The sequence below is a fragment of the Salmo trutta genome, chromosome 19 (genome assembly GCF_901001165.1).
Source record: "Salmo trutta chromosome 19, fSalTru1.1, whole genome shotgun sequence".
Lineage (NCBI taxonomy): Eukaryota > Metazoa > Chordata > Actinopteri > Salmoniformes > Salmonidae > Salmo > Salmo trutta.
In genome coordinates, this window is record NC_042975.1 from 38,717,330 (window position 1) to 38,741,757 (window position 24,428).

Here is a 24,428-nt window from a genome sequence, read left to right on the forward strand (position 1 = left end):
CAGCATGATCATTACAATATGATCATTGACAATCAAAGGACACTCTAAAATGTGCAGTTTTGTCACACAACACAATGTCACAGATGTCTCAAGTTTTGAGGGAGCGTGCAATTGGCATGCTGACTGCAGGAATGTCCACCAGAGCTGTTGCCAGAGAATTTTATGTTTGTTTCTTTATAATAAGCCATCTCCAATGTTGTTTTAGAGAATTTGGCAGTACGTACAACCGGCCTCACAACCGCAGACCACGCCAACCAAGGACCTCCACATCCGGCTTCTTCACCTGGGGTACCGTCTGAGACCAGCCACCCGGACAGCTGATGAAACTGAGGAGTATTTCTGTCAGTAATAAAGCCCTTGTGTGGGGAAAAACTCATTCTGATTGGCTGGGCCTGGCCCCCCAGTGACGTGGGCCTATGCCCTCCCAGGCCCACCTATGGCTGTGCCCCTGACCAGTCATGTAAAATCCATAAATTAGGGCCTAATGAATTTCTCTCAATTGACTGATTTCCTTATTTGAACGGTAAGTCATTAAAAACATTGAAATTGTTGCATGTTGCGTTTATATTTTTGTTCAGTAAACAATGGGCGAGTTCGTTTTGTGCCCCGGGTTGGTGGAGATTTCACTTAAGGACCCATGGAATGGTCTAAAATGTGCAAACTCCGCCTAAACGGGGCACCGGGCCATGCATAACGGACTTGCCCACTGTCCCAGGCGCATCTGAGCAAATATCCCCTTCCTAGCAATGACTGGCTGCTTTTAAACAGGCAGCCCAATTCTGATATTTTTCCCACTAATTGGTCTTTTGACCGATCAGATTAGCTCTGAAAAAGATCTGACGTGATCGGTCAAAAGACAAATTAGTGGAAAAAAATTCTGAATTGGGCTGCCTGTGTAGATGCAGGCTACCCAATGAAGCAAAACATATAAATTAGGTCTATACCTCGTTTAAAGGCCCAGTGCAGTCAAAATGTTGTTTTTCTAGGTTTTTTTGTATCATATTGTACAACAGCTGATGAAATGAACACTGTAAAAGTGTGAAAACATTTGAATCATGTTATTTCCTGATTGAAAATACAATCTACGCTTCACATGGGTGGAGTTTCAGCTTGCTTGGTGACATCACCAGGAGGTAAATAAGTTAATAGACCATTAACAAAGAAAGTTCTAAACCTCTCTGGCAATTAAAGCTAGTTTCCCCACTCAGACCACTCCCAGACAGTCCTAGCAAAATTCTTGCTTTTGTTTCTTTTAGATGATTTTAATGGAAAACTCTTACAGTAAGGTACTTAATTGTTACCCAGAAATTACTTGATATTGCTATAAAACAGCTGCATTGGGCCTTTAAAGCCCTTTTGGCTACTTGGTCTACAATTTACTTCCCTCCCACACCTGAATGGGCTGGGACCCAACAGAAGCCATAGCAATGGAAAGGGGTCTCATCTTTCTATCCATGCAATTATGGCATCTGCAATAGCATGGGCAGGACCATTGATGAGATCTTCATAGTAGTCCTTTCTTCTTTTGTGTTTGAAAAGTGTAAGGCTTATATAGAGTACCACAGTATGAGTCATAATAACTATACAACCTAGAGGTCAAACATAGGGGATTTTAGAAACACTTCAAATAAGGACACTTAAAATAAGGTCTGTGTTTCGTGTAGGCTTAACCTGGCGTGATGTTTTGATAACTGTGTTAATCCCTCTAGGACAAGGTGAGCTATCAATAGATTTGCCTGCATTTAACCCCCCCCCCCCAAAAAAAGTGAAATAAATACTAATTAGCTGCTAGTGTGGCTATCATAAAAAACTGCAAATAAAATGATCTGGACGAGACTGACGAATCAAGGCAAAGGTAAGAATTTCTGGATTAACTATCTAATGTTAGCTAAATGTAATAATGAATAAATAGGCTACATTTCTTTAAATGGAAAATTCTGTGAACTGTCTTGTGCAAGTTTTAAATGGACACAAAACCTGTTAGCAAAGGTGTCAGCTAGAGATGACATGCAGGAGCTTGCAGGGATTTGTAGTTTTGCATGATGTAATGATGCTAATTAGCATTTTCAAATCTGAGAGTAAATAGAGCCAAATATTAGTAAGTCACCTTGTCCAAGAGAGATTTACATGGTTATCAAAATGTCACGCCAGGGTAAGCCTACACGAAACACAGCCCTTATTTTAAGTGTTTCTGAAATACCCTATGGGAAAAATGAATGGTGGAAAAACGATTGGAACTATATCCCTGTTTGAGTCCTGAACCAAATCTTGTCATTTATATATTGTGGACACTAGATGGCGTTAAAGCCATTTACAAACCATAGATCCCAATTTGAAGAAGAGAACACTGCTCTGATCATTGGTTGTTGCTCCCAACCAACAGGAATCCCCACCCAGTTGACTACTATAAATGGGGGAAGCCTTCAATGGCAACTGCTAAAACAGGTTATATCCTATTTGAGTCCTCTATACATATCTACAGCAGAAACGCACTGCCACACCCAGTCTCTCAGTTCTCCATAATAGACCTAATACCTCCAATAGTAGATCACTACTATTAGAGTTACCAGAGGATAAACTACACAGTACAGACAAAGAATCTGAGCATAATACAATTCTAATAGGTTGAGCTTCCTCCACCCACTGGAGAGCAATTACCATTGCCAACAGTTCAAAAGAGTATGCAGACAGGCCATATGTTAAGTCTTCTACAGTATTTCTGCAGATCAAATTCAGGAACATAAACTCCTGCTCCCGTGTCTCCCACTATCAAGATCCTTGGAACCATCTGTAAAAACTGTTAAGGAAACATAAAAGCTTCTAATTTTCAACCAGTTCACCTATATCACTGATTTCTGACCAAACATTTTGCTATTTTCCACCAAGGTTAAATCAACAACAGGGGTGGCGAGTAACCCCAGAGGGACATCCCCAAGCTACAGCTTTCTCCAAAAATGTGCACCCTGGTCAAGGGTGTCAGACTCATTCCATGGAGGGCCTAGTGTCTGCAGGTTTTCGCTCCTCCCTTATTAAAAAAAACTAAAACCTGCAGACAGGAGGCCCTCCATGGAATGAGTTTGACACCTCTTGCTCTATGTAAGCATAGCCTACTACAGGGGTAGGCATTTCATGTTTTTTATTTAACTGACCTGGAAGACCAGTTGTTGAATTTATTGAACTGATCAATTAGCTCAGTTGGTCAAGTGTGGTGCCTACGTGGAACAAAATCCTGCGGAACTCCAGGAACAGTGTTTCCTATCTCTGACCTATGACCTGGAGTGGTTCAAATCCATCCTGGCTGTTCTGTTCATTCACTTGGCCTATTTGCAAAACAACTCATTCATTCAAATAAACATATTTTATGTCTAAGACAGACACTCAGATTTTTTTATTATAACTTTATTTCATTTCAAGACGTTTGACATTCACATAGTGTCACTTGTGATAGGCACAGGCAGATCAAAAACGACGTAACATTTCAACGGATTCATTTTCCTCCAGAAAACCCTCCCACAAAAACAGGCAGTACATAGACTGTAGACAGTCACCATATAAATGTGTTTAAATGAGAGTACTGTAATTAAGACCATTAATTGGAAACAATGCCATTACATTTACAAGTTATCTTAAGTTGGCCTAAGTACATTTGTGCTATGAGTCATCTTAAAGCGTAAACAGCTTAAAGGTGAAATAAAAGGTCACGTAATGTAGTTTCACTGGTAATAAGTACACCATTATCCTATGTATTGCATCAAGTTGATAAAAATCTGACTATAGATGTCTACTGCATAACTGATAAAGCCCATAGACAATGTCTCTTTATTTCTAAATGCGAGTGTAGTCTACAACAATCTATCATGAGAACTGTGTCATTTCAAATGGCAATTTCCCTGCAAATATTTTAAGACCTTCATTTAGTTGACTTGTTAACAGGTGAATTTAACTTCCCACTCAAGAGTCACTACTAATGCAATGTAGAGTAAACTGCTAATTTTAAACATTAACACTTGCTCTCCCATGAATATGGACTCATTACTATATTGATAAAAAAACTGCAAAGTAGCTACATATCGACCATATTTTATGATATTGTGCTGTCAAGTAAATGCTTTAAAGTGACAAATATTTATATTAACCTTAGCATCTATTATAACAAGGAATAACATTTTAGAGGACTATAATATAACTGCAAGGTTTGATTTTACACACAGATGGCACTGAGGAAGAACGCTCAAATACAGACAATATAAATCATGTAAAAGTTGCTCAGCTGTCCTTTTCCTGACTCATTTTGAAAATAAATATTTATAACTGCTCATGTAAAATAGAAATATCTATACTACACAAAGGACATTGAAGCAGGTTTTTTCCCAATCAACATCTGACTAAAATCCTGCATTTTACAGTCCACCACATCAAACCTAGAAATAAAGTAACACATTCAGAGCCAACTGTGTTGCATTTGGAATAATTAGTTATTGTCATAATTTATCCATGCCCATGCATCCTTTCATGCTTAACAGCATTTCAAAAAAGTCTAACAATTTATAAAGGAATGTGTAACAGGATATACACTACCAGTTATGCACGTGAAAATATTTTTTCTGCAGTCTCACAAATATAATCAAACATAACAAGAACTTCCTGTTACAAAACATTATAAATATAACATTTACTGTGACAAATATTTTGTAATCCCTTTGCAACGCAATTAAATTTACAATATCAAACAAGATAATATAAATCATAAGACAGTTATGTATATTCTTCTGTATATCAAATTATATATACATGAACTTAATTTCCTTTAAAGACTCAGACATTAGTTAGAATCTAAATATTGCACAATGTCCTCATTTGTGGTTGCCTCAACAACAACTATACAATTCGTTTTTAGTTTGTGTCCTGAAAGTGATTTGACTTGGCAATGACAACATGCTCTTGTTCCCTCACTCATGATATTTCAGCAAAACAAATGGATATTTGATGGCAAAAACGTAAGATATGTCATAAAAAAAAACTGAAATGCACAATTCCAAATATTCAGCACTCTCTTGGGCCTTTAGTAAGTAGTGGTCCCATTGTTTTCAAAAGCCCCCCTCCATAAAATGACCAGAAATAAATTGGCCACATCCCTTCATTACAAAGTAAACCTAGAGATACAATAACATAGTGGTGCCTCTTTCATCTCTCCATTCTAGGTTCCATTCATTGCATAATTATGGATGAGCAACAGTAAGGGCCTCATATACAATTATTCATACCATCTACATGCACTGGTATCAAGCAATGATTGACTTCCATTGTTGGCTTCAAGTGACTACCCTGGAGGGTGCTCCCTATATATTCCACACAGGTCAACTGATCACTCTCACCCGAATTTGAAAGGCTGGTGTTTCTGAAAATTAGCTGAGAGATTTAAGGCTGCATGAGAAAAACCACTCTGGCACATAGAAGCAAGATGCTTGAGCATGTTCGCTGGTGTGCAGACGACAGGACAAACTATGACTCAACAACTGGAATTTATACAAGTATATTTCTACGTTTGGTTACAGTGAACAGGGTTGGCTTAGGATCCTTTCCTGTTACCTGACCAGGCGGAGAAATAACAGTAGAAAATATAGAGGATAGTGAAGAGAGACTTAATGGCTTTGATAAGAGGGTTAAACCCACAGTGGATCCTTCACTTGTTTGTCTTGGCTTTCAACTGAGCACACTTGGCATGGTCCAGCCGGGCTTGAATGTCTACAGGCCTCTCAAAGAAGCGCACAAGGACAGGTTCGTTGAGCAGGGATGCCAGGATCTGCTCAAAAGCGAATGACCACTCGACCTCCTGTGGGATGGAGCCTGCCTCCAGAGTGATGGGAGTGCTAGGTGTGTCAGAGCTGCTCTCAGGGGTGCTGGAAGCCTCCCCGTCAGGTAGAGCCCCCTCTAAGGCAGCCTGGATGGGGCTAGTGGTGGACTTCTGGGGACTGGTGGGCTCCTGGAGCCTGCGCCCTACTTCTTCCATTCTCAGCAGAAGACTGGTGACTCGAGCCACAGCACGGTACAGAGACTCTTCCTCAGGGTCACTATGGAACAGGTTGTAGAGCGTTTTGGAGAACTGGATAAACTGAGCCTGACAATCATAAAAAAAAGAGATAGATTAAATTAAGACTTTTGCATAAAGGAATGACATGTGGATTCAATTGTTCAAAGTTTATCTGTTCAAAACATAACTATTTCAGTCACCTGATTGACTTCATGTTAACCTAGATAGCTGTGTATTCACCTGGTTAATTCTGGGTAAATCCTTAATGCACTCCTCTTTCTTTAGTATCTCATCTTGCCATTGTTTCAGGTAGGCCTGCAGATCCACTTTCCCTCTACCTGTGGGAGTGAAACAGAACGTGCAATGTGTATTCTGACATTCTGTTCAAATTAGCAACATTGTGAAGCTTGGTAAAAGAGAAAAGCCAATTAAAATACCTCTTTCAGGACTTTTTCTGATCACGCCATCTTCTGGAAGATCAGACACTACATAGTAAGAATGGAGTACATTCACATAAGTCAAAGGAAGTCATACAGTAACTGTAAAGTACATTTTGCCATTCTAAACCATAACCAGTGAGCAATTATATCATATATACAGTTGAAGTCGGAAGTTTACATACACCTTAGCCAAATACATTTAAACTCAGTTTTTCACAATTCCTGACATTTAATCCTAGTAAAAATTCCCTGTCTTAGGTCAGTTAGGATCACCACTTTATTTAATGTGAAATGTCAGAATAATAGTAGCGTGATTAATTTCAGCTTTTATGCATTTCATCACATTCCCAGTGGGTCAGAAGTTTACATACACTCAATTAATCTTTGGTAGCATTGCCTTTAAATTGTTTAACTTGGGTCAAATGTTTCGGGTAGCCTTCCACAAGCTTCCCACAATAAGTTGGGTGAATTTAGGCCCATTCCTGCTGACAGACATGGTGTAACTGAGTCAGGTTTGTAGGCCTTGCTCGCACATGCTTTTTCAGTTCTGCCCACAAATTTGATATAGGATTGAGTAGGGCTGGGCGATAAATCAATAATTATCGAGGTAATTACTTCCCTCAATAACGACATAAATGTCTAGATTTATTTTCGTTAATGTCGATATAGAATAATTAGGTACAGCAGTCCATTTCACCTCTGACGCAGCAGGAACGTGCGGAGAAGTGACAATATGCACGTGGAGAAGTATACACCCACTAAAAACCACTTAGCACCTCGAGTGATGGAGTAGCCACTTAACCACGAACAATGAGTGATGTAGGCAAAAACAGTGGCAGTGATAGCCATGGAGAAGGAGCAGCTTCCAACAAAGAAATGATTGATAAAAAAGGTTAAACTGTTTCAGTAATTTGGAAGTGGTTTGGCTTTTTGAAGTCCGACAAAGAGCAGAGCAATGTTCGGTGCAAATTGTGCCGTAGACAGGTAGCTACGAAGTCTGGTAATACATGAAACCTTTTCCAACATCTGAAGCAAAATCACTCTTTGGAACATGCAAGATGTTTGAGTTTGCGCAACGGTATTGATAAAACACCCCTCAAGCACCAGCCAATCTGGGGATGTTTGCCCAAAGCAGTCAACACTGACAGCGTTTATGCCCTACAAAGCAAACATCGAAAAGACAAAGACATCACAAATGCTATTATGCATTGCATTGCTAAGGACATGCTACCAATTAGCACAGTTGAAAAGGAAGGTTTCAAGAGGCTTATCAATTTAACTGACCCCAGGTACGTGCTCCCTGGCCGCAAACATGGAACAATTTTCCTTAAAGTATAATTTTATGTGTAGCTCACATATTAAAAAAATAAAAATAAATGACCTTTATTTTATCTAGGCAAGTCAGTTGAGAACAACTTATTTACAATGACGGCCTCTACGCAGACGACACCATTCTGTATACCTCTGGCCCTTCGTTGGACACTGTTAACTAACCTCCAGATGAGCTTCAATGCCACACAACTCTCCTTCCAAATTTGTGGGCAGAAGTGAAAAAGCATGTGCGAGCAAGGCCTACAAACCACCCCCGTGCTTCACGGTTGGGATGGCGTTCTTCGCCTTGCAAGCTGATGAAACAAAAATAGAACTGTTTGGCCATAATGACCATCGTTATGTTTGGAGGAAAAGGGGGGAAGCTTGCAAGGCGAAGAACACCATCCCAACTGTGAAGCATGGGGATCGCAGCATCATGTTGTGGGGGTGCTTTGCTGCAGGAGGGACTGGTGAACTTCACAAAATAGATGGCATCATGAGGATGGAAAATTATGTGGATATATTGAAGTAACATCTCAAGACATCAGTCAGGAAGTTAAAGCTTGGTTGCAAATGGGTCTTCCAAATGGACAATGACCCCAAGCATACTTCCAAAGTTGTGCAAAATGGCTTAAGGACAACAAAGTAGCTGCTGGGAGGAGGTACTCTTATTCTCCATGAACTACAGTGTCCCAAAACTTTTTGGAATTAGTGTCGCAGGATGCAAATCTCTGTTCGAAAGAGCTAGCCTTTGCTTTCCTAACTGACTGTGTGTATTGGTTCCTGACTTCCCTGAAAAGTTGCCTATTGATGCTAGTGCAGTACGCCACAGGGTGTTTTTGTGCTGGTCAAGGTCAATCAAGTCTGGAGTTAACCAAGGGCTATATCTGTTCTTAGTTCTACATTTTTTGAAAGGGGCATGCTTATTTAAGATGGTGAGGAAAGCACTTTTAAAGAACAACCAGGCATCTTCTACTGACGGGATGAGGTCAATATCCTTCCAGGATACCCGGGCCAGGTCGATTAGAAAGGCCTGCTCGCAGAAGTGTTTTAGGGAGCGTTTGACAGTGATGAGGGGTGGTCGTTTGACCGCGGACCCATAACGGACGCAGCCAATGAGGCAGTTATCACTGAGATCCTGGTTGAAAACAGCAGAGGTGTATTTAGAGGGCAAGTTGGTCAGGATGATATCTATGAGGGTGCCTGTGTTTACGGATTTGGGGTTGTACCTGGTAGGTTCCATGATAATTTGTGTGAGATTGAGGGCATCTAGCTTAGATTGTAGGACGGCCGGGGGTTTTAAGCATGTCCCAATTTAGGTCACCTAGCAGTACGAACTCTGACGATAGATGGGGGGCAATCAACTCGCATATGGTGTCAAGGGCACAGCTGGGAGCTGAGGCGTGTCTATAACAAGCGGCAACAATGAGGGACTTAGTAGTGACGCCTCAAGCACTGCGATGCATTAGACGACTGCGCCACTCGGTAGGCTTCGAAACAGTTTTTAACACGTGATTGCAATTAGAACTGTTAAGCAATTTGTTGCGTAATGACTGGCCTTAAAAAAAAAAAAACACATTTCATTCCAGTACCCGCTTTTTGAGGAGCAGCTCTCACGTTGGAGGACAGGTGATAGGCTATTCTGCTCCTCAAACTAGACTCTGTATGCTGTGCGCATGTGATAAACAACACAAGAGATCCATATAGCACATTGGGGGGCTATGAAACAACAGAAGACCATTCATTTTCAATGAAGGAAGCAAAGTGGGCGGGGGACCGTTGAGCAATGCGAGCATAGAGTGTGAACAGGGCAGGACCAAAGTTGGAAAAAAGTTCACTATAGTTTCCAGCCCCTACTGGATTGGCTATTGAAACCTAGCACTAGCTCACCTGCTTGTTAGCACCAACATGAGGGCGAAGCAAGCTTGGCTATGCAAATTTACGCATTAAAAGGATCTTGGCCGTAAGCTACATGACGAATAACACCAATTTAATTCCACAAAATTATGCAAATTAACCTATAAACCGATAAGCATGAGCGATCAAATGTATTTTCCGCGGCTAACCAATTTAGTTAACATCCCTAGATGGTAGTAAAACAAATTGTACACAACAAAAGACATTGTTTAAGACATTGTTAAAGACAGACAGATGAGCATCTACCAAAGAGAAAAGCACAGAGAGGCCTAGAGTGAAATGGTTATAGCAGAGAAAGAAAAGAGCAAAGCAAGCTGACCAGTCAATCGACTCAAGTGGGATAGGTCGTCAGTCATTGGAATAAAGTGAGGCAGTCCTTGGGCCTTTGATTGGAAAGGACTACCTGTGAAAGCTGGAAGAAGACATTCTCTGTGAGAGCATACAACATTACAGTAGGGACAGATGTAAGGAACGGTTAACAGAGATTAGTTGGTGAGTAGAAGAGTAGCACAAAATATACAGTACAGTTGAAATTATAAAGGCATAGTCTGCAGGAAAATTGTATTGGGAGTCAGATTTGTTTCTTATTATACAGTGCCATCAGAAAACATTCACACCCCTTGACTTTTTCAAAATGTGTTGTGTTACAGTCTGAATTTAAAATTGATTAAGTTTAGATTTTTGGTCACTGGCCTACACACTATACCCCATAATGTCAAAGTGCAATTATGTTTTTAGAAAGTTTCCAAATTATTAAAAAATGAAAAGCCGAAATGTCTTGAGTAAATAAGTATTCAACCCCTTTGTTGTTGCACGCCTAAATAAATTCAGGAGTAAAAATTTGCTCTGTGTGAAATAAGTGTTTAACATGATTTGAATGTTTACCTCATCTCTGTACCCCACACAAAAAAAATAAGTGTAAGGTCCCTCAGTCGAGCAGTGAATTTCAAACACAAATTCAACCACAAAGACCATGGAGGTTTTCCAATGCCTTGCAAAGAAGGGCAGCTATTGGTAGACGGGTAAATATGAATCGGAGAGATGCAGGGGGTTGCATCTCTCTGATTCTGCATCTCTCGACATCATCGGCACCCGGGGAGCAGTTGTGGTTGGGGGTTAACTACCATGCTCAAGGGCAGAACGGCAGATCTTTCCACCTTGCCGGCTCTGGGATTCAAACCAGTGACCATTTTTTAATTACTGGCGGAAACACTTAACCGCTAGACCACCAGGCTACCTACAAATATACAGGCGTCCTTCCTAACTTGGTTGCCAGAGAGGAAGGAAAACGCTCAGGGATTTCACCATGAGGCCAATGGTGACTTTAAAACAGTTTAATGGCTGTAATAGGAGAAACCTGTGGATGGATCAACAACATTGTAGTTATTCCACAATACTAACCTAATTGACAGAGTGAAAAGAAGGGAGGCCTGTACAGAATACAAATATTTCAAAACATGCATCCTGTTTGCAATTAGGGATTAAAGTAAAACTGCAAAACATTTGGAAAAGCAATTACCTTTTTGTTCTGAATAGTGTTATGTTTGGGGCATTACAATACATTACTGAGTACCATATTGTCAAGCATAGTGGTGGCTGCATCATGTCATGGGTAGCTTGTAATTGTTAAGGACTGGGGAGTTAATCAGGATAAAAAAGGAATGGAGCTAAGCACAGGCAAAATCCTAGAGGAAAAGCTGGTTCAGTCTGTTTTCCACCAGACACTGGGAGATGAATTCACCTTTCAGCAGGACAATAACCTAAAACACCAAGGGTGAATTCACCAACCTAAAACACCAATGTCTATACTGGAGTTGCTTACCAAGAAGACATTGAATGTTCCTGAGTAATTTTTGTTTTGTTTTTTACATCTACTTGAAAATCTATGGCACGACCTGAAAATTGTCTAGCAATGATCAACAACCAATTTGACAGAGCTTGAATTTTTGAAAATAATAAATGGACAATTGTTGCAGAATCCAGGTGTGGAAAGCACTTAGAGACTTACCCAGAAAGACTAACAGCTGTAATCGCCGCAAAAGGTGCTTCTATTGACTCAGGGGTGTGAATAATGATGTAAATTAGATATTTCTGTAATTATTTTTTTTTTAAATGTGAAAAAATGTCTAAAAACATGTTTTCACTGTCATTATGAGTTGTGTGTCGATGGGTGAGAAAAAACATATACTGAATACATTATGAATTCAGGCTGTAACAACAAAATGTGGAATAAGTAAAGGGGTATGAATACTTTGTGAAGGCACTTGAGAAGGAATACACAACAAAAGTATCAGACATAGAATGACAAGTGGTTAATAGAGAAGGTGCTGATGAAGTTATTGGTGATCTTACTTACCTGGTGGCTGATGAAGCTTGAACAGGAATTTCAGTTTGTTGGTGAAAGTGCCACTGTACAAAATGTCTGTATTAAGAACAAAATAGGGAAGGGGTAAATTAGCATGAAAGGTTTCATGAGGTTGATGCTGGATTAGATGTGACATACAGTTCCCACAGATAATGTTAGAAGCGGAGGGTGGGAACAGCGTTCATAGACTTGTAGCTATGCATCAGAGCGCTGGTGTAACCTTACCCAAGGCACAGCAGAACTCTTTGAAGTTGATGAGGCCATCCTGGTTCTCATCCAGCAGGCGGAAGGCCCAGAGGAAGAGGGCGTCCTTGCCGCTGCAGAGGGACCAGGGCTCCAGGAGGGAGAAGAGCAGGCTGAACTGATGGAAGCCCAGCTGGTACTGCTCCAGATAGGCCAGGCTGGGGTCGTGGTGCAGCAGGACTGGGCTGTTCATCATCCAGTAGCAGCTGAGGAAATGTTGCCTCTGGAAACACATTGAAGTATTCAATCTCCAGCGGTTAACTTTGTGTCTATTTTCAACATATTTAAATGTTTCATGCCAGTCATGTCAACTCTGTGTCTATGAGAAGGAATATTAATGCATGTAGGTATATTATTATTATTTGAAAAGAGTGATTTTGATATTGCACCCACCTTGAACAATACATAAAGTTCGTCAAGCTGGGAAGCACTGAACTTTACTTCTTGTGACACTACCCGCAGCTGGGAAAAAAGTAAATCTCAAATAATTCTACATCAAATTGTAGTGAACAATGTCAAAAAGATGCTATGGAAGTTTGGGGATAAGCAACTCACCACATTTTGCTTGGTTGTATCCTCTAACGTTTGGATAACATATAGTTTGTTTCTTTTCCGCATGCTCTCTACTTCCTCTGATTTCATGTCTCCATATTTCTGTCAGCAAATTAAAAAAGTCTAATCAATGACAAGCCTGACATTGAGACATGGGGTCAGTCCTAGCAGCTCTGACTGTTACAGTACCTCATAGGCTTCTTTGATGAGATCACTGACGTCCACCTTGGAGCTGGATGATGCTTTGTCGTTGTTCCCTACAGAGTTTTGCTGCACTGTTTGTGGAAGAGGACTGTCCTTATTTGTCACATTATCGAAAAACCTGCCAGGGCAAACAGAGCAGCAGTTAAGTAACATGAATTAAATAGACATTCCTGTAGAATTAACTCATCGTTTTGGAGATTATGTTACTTCACAATCCATCATAAACCTAATACGGTACTTTGAAATAACCAATTCAGTTGACCTTCAGACCCCGCCCTCTCTGTGTTGACACTCACTTGTTGAGGATGGTGACTGCCTCAGCGTCGTCATGGGAGCTGATCAGGCCCTCCATGTTGTAGTCGAGCACAGCCAGGCCCAGCTGCAGGATGGCTTTGATGCCGTCGTAGAAGAAGCAGTCGACCACGTTGACAGCGCTCTCTATTGGCAGGACGCTGATAAACAGGGTGAGGAACCAGGACAGGGACACGGAGGAGAAGAAGGTCAGGTCTGTCATGTGCTCCGTCAGCTGGGTGAGGTGCATTCGGATCAGTTCCTCAAACACTGCCTGGTCCACCAGTGCACCTGAGGAAACAAGTTTGTAAACAGGATTTTTAGCAGTTAAGGGGGAAAGTGTAATTCAGTATCAAACACACATACAGTACATATATCTAATGTCACGCTACAACTAAAAATGATATTGTTATTCAGCTGCGTCATTCACCAATGATCCTGCGGTTGAAGTAATCAGGAAGCATCCTCTCACAGACGGCCACCAGCAGCCAGAAAGCCTCCTCCTCTTTTGCATAGAGCAACAGGACTGACGTCAGGATGTTCATGGCCTTCACAAGAGAAAAAGCACGAGAGATGTAAAGGTGCCCATTAGCTTTTTTAAATAAAAAATGTCAGGAAGTGTTATAGGGGTTTCTAGCTTGGTACCTGGCAATAGCCGATTTTGGGGTTCCTGTAGGCGTATGCAGTGAGGACTCTGCGCAGGGCAGAGATGCCTGTGTCGCTTTGGAAGGCAGGGTGCTCTGGTAGGGAGCGGTGCAGGTCTCTCTCTATCTCGTCAGTGGCCAGGGTGCTTGTCCCCAGAGACTGATCCACCAGCTCGCTGTAGTACCCCGGGTTAGTGGCCATGTCGTTGACTGCACCTATAGTACAATGGCAAAACAGCCCACACCATATTTAACGAAACACATCTAGCTTCCTACAGCTATCTACAGCATTAAACATTAAAGACACCACACTTTTACACGTCAGTAAAGGAAATGCGCCATTTAACAGTTAATGAGCCATTTCAAACAGAACCTGAGAAAAGCATCCAGAGCTCTCCCCTTAAGGCCTCAGGGACGCCACGCACAATCAGGTCTCGTGTCTTCTTGGTACAGAACATACTGGTACCACGGCCATATTCTGAGAAGTGGATGTTCCATGACTGCTCCTTCATCTTCTCTTTCAGCTGTCAGGCACAGAGATGAAACAGGAGAATAAGAAATGAGCTGACAAGGCTGGGACACCTCTACAGTACAGGGAGAGCACCTTTCCAAAAAAATAAATAAATAAATAAAAACTCCACCCTATTACCATGCTCCGCACATTCTCACACTGGAAAAAAACTGTTCTCCTAGAGAAACTATCCTGAACAAAAATATAAAAACGCAAGATGCAACAATTTCAAAGACTTCACTGAGTAAGTTTATATAAAGGAAATCAGTAAATTGAAATAAATTCAATAGGCCCTAATCTATGGATTTGACATGGGGAAAACAGATATGCATCTGTTGGTGACAGATGCCTTAAAAAAAAGTAGAGGTGTGGATCAGAAAACCAGTCAGTATCTGGTGTGACCATCATTTGCATCATGCAGCGCGACATCTCCTCTTCAATGACTGTGCGGAGTTGATGGATTTCGGCGGGAACTGGAACATGCTGTCGTACACGTCGATCCAGAGCATCCCAAACATGCTCAATGAGTGACATGTCTGGTGAGTATGCAGGCCATGGAAGAACATTTTCAGCTTCCATGAATTGTGTACAGATCCTTGCGATATGGGGCTGTGCATTATCATGCTGAAACATGAGGTGATAGTGGCGGATGAATGGCGCGACAATGGGCCTCAGGATCTCGTCACAGTATCTCTGTGCATTCAAATTGCCATTGATAAAATGCAATTGTGTTCATTGTCCGTAGCTTATGCCTGCCCATACCATAACCCCACTGCCACGATGGGGCAATCTATTCACAATTATGACATCAGCAAAACACTCCCCACACGACGCCATACACGTGGTCTGCGGTTGTGAGGCCAGTTGGACATAGTGCAAAATTCTCTAAAACAACGTTGGAGGCGGCTTATGGTAGAGAAATGAACATTCAATTCTCTGGCAACAGCTCTGGTGGACATTCCTGCAAGCAGCATGCCAATTGCATGCTCCCTCAAAACATGAGACATTTGTGGCATTGTGTTGTGTGACAAAACTGTACAATTTAGAGTGGCCTTTTGTTGTTCCCAGCACAAGGTGCACCTGTGTAGTAATCATGCTGTTTAATCAGCTTCTTGATATGCCACACCTGTCAGGTGGATGGATTATTTTGTCAAATGAGAAATGCTATCTAACAGGGATGTAAACAAATGTGTACACATTTGAGAGAAATAAGCTTTTTGTGTGTATGGAAAATGTAGGGGATCTTTTATTTCAGCTCATGAAATACGGGACCAACACCAACATATTTTAGTGAAATGTTTATATTTCTTCATACTATGAGCAAAAGTAATATTTTAGAAAAAAAGACCACTTATATCCACCATTTTGGGGTCCAGGTTTTCGGTGTCCTGGGGATGGAACACAGTCATGAGGGCCTCAGTGCTGACAGCCTTGCTGCTGTCCTTCTGTCCCACCATCAAAGCCACCTCCTCTGGGTTGTCCTCAAAGTGATTGATGAGGTTCTGGCACTCCCCTCTGATGACCTGCAAGGCACAGTGAACACACAGTTCTGTTTGTTTTCAACAAAAGCAATTATAGCCTGGCAGATAAGGAGGTGAATTAGAGACAGTTGCAAGGTTGATGGCAAAGGTCAAAACAGTAAGTTACCTCAGTTGATGCAGAGTGCTGAGGACTGGCCGTCATCCCACACCTCCTGCGGATTGCATTGGCGAGGCGCTCAAAGTCTCGGACTTCAGAGAACCGTAGAGCCCTCTTACCTCGCACACACACAATCAAAGCCCTGCTGCTACGGTCCGGCTTCTCCACACCAATCACCTGTAAGGATAGGAGTTGGTTTCAACAACACTGGACAAACCACTGAGCAACAGAACATATGCGATCAGTAATTAGTTCTGTTTCATGGAAGCGTCTTGCCTCTCTCATGGGGATGATGACGTGGCACTGGCTGCCATCCTGGCTGGCGAAACACAGGTAGCTCTCGGAAAGACAGATCTTCCCCAGTGTGTTGAAGTGGCTGAAGGGCACCCACAGGAAGCTCTCATACACCTCCAGCAGGTTCTCCTCTTTAGGCAGCCTGAAGAAGGCCCGGAACTGCTCGTTCCTAGCGTGCGTTTCTAAGCCTCTGGAAGAGAGGAAAGTGACTGAGAAAAGCATGGAAGAACTAAACAGAATTATGACTATCATCTCAGTTCACCATGGCACCCTGATGTAACTGTCATATAGGAGTAATGTGGAAGAGCGCAGGGACAGTCCATCAGTAGAGTACAGTACCTCTTGGTGATCTGCAGAGGGTCTGAGAGGGAGGGCTCTTCCTGGAAAGTCTCCTTATCAAACAGGCGTTTGATGGAGTAGTCAGCCAGCTGCTCCATGATCAGGAATGTCTCATTGAGATGAAGGAACATGGAGAAGAAGTGGTCCTCCCCATTGGCCAACACATGGATGCTCTCCGTCAGAATGACATTGGACGTTTTCTCTAGCCTCCAAATCTCATTCCAGGAGATAATCAGCTTCACTGAAAAGGAAACAGATTATTTTCAATGAGTAACTCACTGCCATTCTGTCATGACATGGAATGATAATAATATTGTATCCAAATACAATGTATAAGTGACAATTTAGTGACAGTTAGCCAACAGTGAGGGGTTGCTCAGGTCTCTGGTCTCACCCTCGGAGCCCAGCAGGTAGGAGTAGAAGGACAAGAAGTTGGTGCTGAGGTAGAGCCAGCCCTGGCAGGGCACGCGACCCCTCCAGTAGCTGCAGGAGTAGTAGGTGACCAGCTTCTCCTTCTGAGGGAGGTCAAACCATTTCTCAAACCTCAGCAACGCCTCACGGAACTTCTCAGGGTCATCCTCCTGCACGCATGACACCTTTCCTTCCTCAGCAATCAGACCCTTTATAGAAAGGAGAGGTCAACATCCCTCTAATGGCCACTGAGTTAGCTAATATAATTGAGCAGTCTAAACAAGTCAGTATGCCATCTCCATTCTGTAATATGTATCAAGGCATATAGATTAGCATAATATGGTTTCTTAATTCATATTGTTATTACAAACCTACTATCCTTTGCTTAGCTTTCAACAAATAGTAAAATGTTTCCATATCATAAAGCAGTTGTGAAATAACAATCACCACCAACTATTTTCAAAGAGTAAGCACTTATCATCAGTAGGCTTCACTTCATGAATAAATCATTAAGTCTGGAGGAGGCCTCCATCTCCCGTGAGAGTGGCAGAGATCAACAATAGTATTGTTGATGTCTGTGTCTAACCACATGTTTAATAAGCTTTAGTGATTACTTACTCTGATCTTGCCCTGCACAAAGCTGGTGATGTCGTCGCTGGAGTCAAACACAGACAGGGTTCTCATGATGTTCTTCTCCAGCCACTCCCAGTGTTGGCTGATCTCCTCCTTGGTGCCACCTAACCACAGGGAAAACTTAGTCACAATTGAAAGGAAACTGTTTACACTATCCATGACTAAGCCATCTATTTTGTTACAAAATGGGAAATGTGTGTAGACTAAAATATAATCCTAAAGGTTATTACATGATTGTAGCCTGTTATTACAAGACTAAAGCCTATATATAATGTTTACATTCAAATCAAATGACATTTCATTGGTCGCGTTCACATATTTTGCAGATGTTATTGCGGGTGTAGCGAAATGCTCATCTTTCTAGCTCCAACAGTGCAGTAATACCGAGCAATACAAAACATGCAAATCCCCAAAAAGGAATTAAGAAATAATAGAACGAGCAATGTTGGAGTCTGGAATATAAATATGTATATGATGGTGTGTATAGATATTATGGACAGTATATGAATACAAATGGTGTGTACAGCAGTAGTTATATAGGATGAGCCTTGACTAGAATACAGTACATACATATGAAGTGGGTAAAACACTTAATGTGTGGTGTCTACTCTGTCTGAAGAGTATAGTTGAGAAAGTGTAGAGAGACTCTCACCACATGCTATTGACCAGTAGACCTGGGAGTCCGGTGTCTGGTGTAGAATGCGAAACGGCGCAACCTTAGACGTAGAGTCCAGCATGGTATCCAGAGTTCCAACCAGGAGACCTGTCCCCAAAATATGTAGCAATCATTTCCATTAACAGTCAGATATTTTAACAGACATCCTAAGACATTTCAACATCATGAGGCAATTTCATGTCTATTGATTTACAGTATCTAGCAAACAAAACAGCCCTTTCACCTGGGTTGGGTCAGCATGCCATGATAATGTAACATGGAACAGTCAAAACTCAATGGATATTGTGCTGCTTATTATCACATTCAAGTGTCCTGCCTGTCGGTGGCTCAAACCAACAGTGTTGTGTTACCCATCTACCCCTGTAGTGGCCTTCATAAATTATTAACAAGGTCAGAGCTATACTGCTATCCCAGACTGCATCAGCAGCATCTATGGCTGCTGTGCTGGGGGATCATGACACAGCTGTAAAGTGGTCTTAACCTCAAACTCAGGCTAATTGCTAACAAGAGCCGGCTGGTGGATGAGACTACAATGGCCTACACTACAGCTGTGAACTGATTACAGACTTTGTTTTGCCCCATACTGTAAATCATCCATCATAAAAGTTTGGCAGTCACTCTGACAGAACTTGTTTGTCTGCAAGGGCCTAATTAGGAGCAGGCATCACTGGATAATAGCCTGCCCTCTGCCCTGTGGCCATTTGAGATTTAAATCTGGATACTTCAGAATAAAAAGTTAGAGTTGCAGGGGGCTTCCGAGAAGACGTTGAACAGGAGAGCAGCCATTGGTGGACCTCCATCCATCATTAGCCCAGTCAGAGAATATATCTATTGTGCCCCAAAAATTGTGTTCTCAGTGTCCATCTGATTGACAAATACATGTACAATGACCATCAGAAAGCTATAACCACTGGAACACAGTTGGCTTCAACAGAATAGAAGGCCACCATTGTTATTTTTAGCATTAGAGATGAGAAAATGGGAAAGTTAGCTATGCTGTTTAAGTCAAGTGGATAACTGTGATCAACAGCTGAGAATTGGCTTATTGGAGCCTGTGTGTGACCATGTGCAAGACAACCTACTATTATTGGGAAACTGACAGCTGACATTCATTGACTGCAATAGAGCAAACAAGGTACCCTACTCACTCTTGATGTAATTTATACAATGAATGACTCCTGACTTGCACGGTGAAGGAGGATCAATATGTAATCAAATAGGGCAGTATTGAACTCCAAGATCAGCAAACATAATTTTTTATAATGTAGAATATGATCATTCCACTTCAAATGCAGGGAATTAGTAGACCAGACTGACACTTTGGAAAGGATGAGCATTGACCTGGCTCTTCTGCCTCCAGGGCATCATGCTTGAGTAGATACAGTACATTCTCATACAGAAGTGCACATCAGTATAGCCCATTGCTCCACCCATAATAAACTAAAGCAAATGTCAGCAACCCAATATTTGACACACACTACCATGTCATAGTGTGTGTGCAAACAACATTGGTGTAATCAGTCCAAACCATTGCAACTAAAAGGAGAGTTTCTATTGGACAAATTCAAGTAAGTCCCTTCCTGTTTCGTTCCGTTTAAGAAACCTTTGCAACAGAATTGGCGTAATGAATACGCCCCAGACGTTAAGTGTTGTGACTGTGGTTTGTAAACAGAGACAGTTTTGTTGAAGCTCAGTCAGTGTTAACAAAATAACCAATCTGCATCGTAGGTAAGCTACTGTAAACTGTTACATTGTAGATACACTACATGACCAAAAGTATGTGGACATCTGCTCGTCGAACATCTCATTCCGAAATCATGGGCATTAATATGGAGTTCGTCCCCCTGCTTGCTGCTATAACAACCTACACTCTTCTTGGAAGGCTTTCAACTAGATGTTGGAACATTGCTGCGGGGACTTAATTCCATTCAGCCACAAGAGCATTAGTGAGGTCGGGCACTGTTGATGGGCGATTAGGCCTGGCTTGCAGTCAGCGTTCCAATTCATCCCACAGGTGTTCGATGGGGTTGAGGTCAGGGCTCTGTGCAGGCCAGTCAAGTTCTTTCACACCGATCTCGACAAACCATTTCTGTTTGGACCTTGCTTTATGCACGGGGGCATTGTCATGCTGAAACAGGAAAGGGCTTTCCCCAAACTGTAACAAAGTTGGAAGTACAGAATCATCTAGAATGTCATTGTATGCTGTAGCATTAAGATCTCTTCACTGAAACTAAGGGGCCTTGCCCAAAACATGAAAAACAGCCCCAGACCATTATTCCTCTTCCATCAAACTTTGTAGTTGGCACTATGCATTCGGGCAGGTAGCGTTCTCCAGACATTCGCCAAACCCAGATTTGTCCGTCGGACTGCCAGATGGTGAAGTGTGATTCATCACTCCAGAGAACACGTTTCCACTGCTTCAGAGTCCAACAGTGGCGACCTTTACACCACACCAGCCACGCTTGGCATTGTACATGGTGATCTTAGGCTTCTGTGCGGCTGCTCTTCCATTGAAACCCATTTCATGAAGCTCTCAACGAACAATTCTTGTGTTGACGTTGCTTCCAGAGGCAGTTTGGAACTCAGTAGTGAGTGTTGCAACCAAGGACAGTTGATTTTTATATGCTACGCGAGTCAGCAGTCCCGTTCTGTGGCCTAACACTTCGCAGCTGAGCCGTTGCTGCTCCTCAACGTTTCCACTCCACAAGAACAGCCCTTACAGTTGACCGGGGCAGCTCTAGCAGGGCAGAAATTTGACACATTGACTTGTTGGAAAGATGGCATCCTATGACAGTGCCACATTGAAAGTCACTGAGTTATTCAGTAAAGGCCATTCCACTGCAAATGTTTGTCTATTGAGCACTGGCCCACACATGGCTGTGTGTTCGATTTTATACAGCTGTCAGCAATGGGTGTGCCTGAAATAACCGAGTCCACTAATTTGAAGTGGTCTCCACATACTTTATATTGTGTACCTGTTGCAATCAAAGCTAACATTTCAAGTCCAGGCTCAGGCTGTCAATTTGTCACGGGCATCTGGAGAACTGTCTGCCCCCGTCCCCTATACATGCCATAATCTGGGGGACATTAGAAAATATAACGGAAATATGAGCTTTCGTCTGATGGCGTGAGCACTTCGCAGACGGTCATTGCGGTGCCACTGGGTTTTTACCAGAACAGCAAAGAACAGAACACATACCTGTCAAACCGCCTCCTCCTTCTCCATATCCTCGCCTTCTTTGTAATACGAAATAATCGTTGCCTTTTTCCGTCACCCATAACTTGAATGCATTTTTCAGCAATATCTCTTCAGGTTTAAGCCACATATTTCAATTCACATATGTTTATTGCTTCCAGAGGCAGTTTCAATTACCATATATTTATTGAATCCAATGTGCATGTCAAGATGTTCATTTCTATTCCAACCGACATCCATGGACATTTATTTGTTTATGTGAGCACTGAGCAGACCCTTTCCCACGTCGACAAAAACGTTGCTTAAATCAACGATACAAGGGCTTTTGGGGATTGTAGTTTCTTGACATTAGTGGATGCATGAAGCAGAACGAGCTCGCTTGATACTGTAGACTTGCTTTCCCATAGTCCTTCTCGGTCGAAAAGTATCACATTTCATAACTTCAGTGCAAAGCAGTGTTACAAATACTGTAACATAATAACTTGAGCGTCAAGTGCAATGACTATAATTTAATATGTATTCTGTCTATAGTCAAGTGCCGCTGATATAATTGACTGAACACATTTGCTCAGTATACTGTCTGTAGTATGAATAATATGACTTCTAATAATAATGTCCCTCATTGGGGAGGGGACTGTGGATCTGTCTACGTCCGTCCGTACGTCACACGCGATATCAGACAGCACTGGCCCGATTTTGACGAAACTTTGGTGAATGAAGCATCTTGCGGTCATTTACAAAATAACAGTGATTGACCAGATGGTGGCGCTATAACAAGATATTGAACATGGAAACGTTGAAATGTCACGCCCCTTACCCACCTGAAGTCATGAAATTCGGTAGCCTACACGGGTCCCTCTCCTCACAAGGAACAAATTTGGCTCAGGGACCGATAAGGTCCACCATGATGGATTTTTCTCCATTTTGAATTCATGAAACAGTTAAAACGAAACTAAAGATTTGTATAACTAACCCAAGATAGACCAGAGCCTGTCGTTTCCAACGTAGCAAATTAATCATAGTGGGAAGAGCCAAGCACGAACTACTGAGATCCTATTGGCACGTAATAACAGATATTTGCATATTTCCGTTAAGGAACGCCTACGCTGTGAAGTGCGCGTGTGCAATAACTAAATTCTCCCTTGCGCTCCTAAATAACGCTGTTTTTTAAAAACTTTGGCAAAGGGTAAAGTCCACTATGTTTGTTACAGATTCTAGTTTGGGAAACAGAAAACTTTGTTCTGACAAAATGTTTAATCGATGAGAAAATTTGCAGAATGTCGGCCAAAATCCATCTCGCTCCATCTTCTCCCACTTGCCGGACACCAAGCTTCCTCTCAGCATCATATTTGGTATTGAGTGGAAACGCCAACCTTCACATTAATAGTAATGGCGTATTCTTGGAGGCACTAACTCCGCCATGGTTCGTTCGTTGGACAAAGCCTATGAGAAAAATTAATGGTGTTTTTGTAAGGTTTTAGGATAAACGCCGAAAATAAGGTCTGTGGTAATCACATGGTTTAAGAGAATCTTCATCAGCTGCCACTTTTTGGGAATTCATTTATTATTTATTCTTGTTTTTTATTTAACTAGGCAAGTCAGTTATGAACAAATTCTTATTGACAATGACAGCCTACCAAAAGGCCTCCTGCTGGGACGGGCTGGGATTAAAAATAAAAATAAATGAAATACAAATATAGGACAAAACACACATCATGACAAGAGAGAAAGGTCATGTTAACTGACTGCTATTATCTCACAGAACAAAACATATAAAATCACCTACGCCTGGGTTAACCTTATTTTCAGTCTTTATTCCAAAACCTTATTCTTTCCCCATTCATTTTTCACATAGGGATGGCTGAAAGAACCAAATCGAGGTAATTTATTTCCAGGTTCTAGGACTACAATCTGGCAAGCTCTATATAGAGATCAATAGTCATGTTGTCTTTTTGTAGGTGTAAAGGACGTCACCTACTTGCTTGCTTAGTATCACTTGTTGGTTAGAGCCTGTAAGTAAGCATTTCACTGTAAGGTGACAAAAACTTTGATTTCTCCCAATTCGGCCCATACCTGGCGCGAACTCGGGACCTCTGCCGCACAAACACAATTTACCGCCCTCCTCAAGCGTTTAGCCGTTTGAGCCACCTCAAAATCTAGCTAATGAGGCGATTCAGGTGGGACACTTCAGGCTGAGGAGTATTCACTCCTCAAATTTACTCTACATCAACCCCAGCGTTGAGCTGAGCACAACTGTAGATCCGGGTCACGGCACCACAAGTAAGGACATCACGTTGCTTGCTAAGCGAGAACCATATCTTCCCGATTCGGACCATAGCTGGTGCGAAGCTAATACGCTCTCCTCAAGTGTATTAGCTGATGCACCACTTTAAAAGCTAGCTAATGAGGCTTTTTGTGAATTTTAAAGCATTTATGTAATAATTTTTAAAAAAGTCACAAAGCACCTAACTCTTTTGGCTACAATACCTCTTTTGTCAATTGGCCTGGACCCTTTACTGCTGACACGGAGCCCTGCCAATCCATTACGACTGGTCTGCCGACGTAACCGTCTGAGATGGTTTCAACAGCCTCTTACGTTGCTACGTTGCCGGATGCCCATCTGCTAGCCCCGGCACGCTAGCTGTCTAAATCACCGTGTCTCCAGCTCGCCTAGCGTAGCAGCGACTACGGAATTGGCTCCCTGACTCATCTAGTGCTACTCATTGGACCCT

The 24,428-nt window shown here is 42.0% G+C and overlaps 1 protein-coding gene across 3 annotated transcripts; it reads right to left on the reverse strand.

Moving 5' to 3' along the window:
* Positions 1-3,383: 3,383 nt before the first annotated feature.
* On the reverse strand, positions 3,384-22,591 carry LOC115154554 (TBC1 domain family member 8B). 3 transcript variants are annotated; one of them, XM_029700873.1, is made up of 21 exons: positions 22,518-22,591; positions 18,477-18,587; positions 17,810-17,928; positions 17,175-17,400; positions 16,781-17,021; positions 16,424-16,631; positions 16,157-16,324; positions 15,871-16,032; positions 14,372-14,522; positions 14,000-14,214; positions 13,785-13,902; positions 13,360-13,645; positions 13,049-13,181; positions 12,863-12,961; positions 12,701-12,769; positions 12,290-12,530; positions 12,056-12,121; positions 10,019-10,111; positions 6,469-6,516; positions 6,272-6,369; positions 3,384-6,118 (listed from the first exon to the last, which is right to left on the reverse strand). In XM_029700873.1, the coding sequence occupies exons 1-21, from the start codon at positions 22,525-22,527 to the stop codon at positions 5,684-5,686; spliced, it is 3,297 nt and encodes a 1,098-aa protein (XP_029556733.1). In that variant the 5' UTR covers positions 22,528-22,591; the 3' UTR covers positions 3,384-5,683. The 3 variants fall into 3 exon arrangements, with proteins under 3 accessions (XP_029556733.1, XP_029556730.1, XP_029556732.1); XM_029700870.1 differs by lacking the exon at positions 22,518-22,591 and adding an exon at positions 21,700-21,988; XM_029700872.1 differs by lacking the exons at positions 10,019-10,111; positions 22,518-22,591 and adding an exon at positions 21,700-21,826.
* Between the last annotated feature and the right edge of the window lie 1,837 nt (positions 22,592-24,428).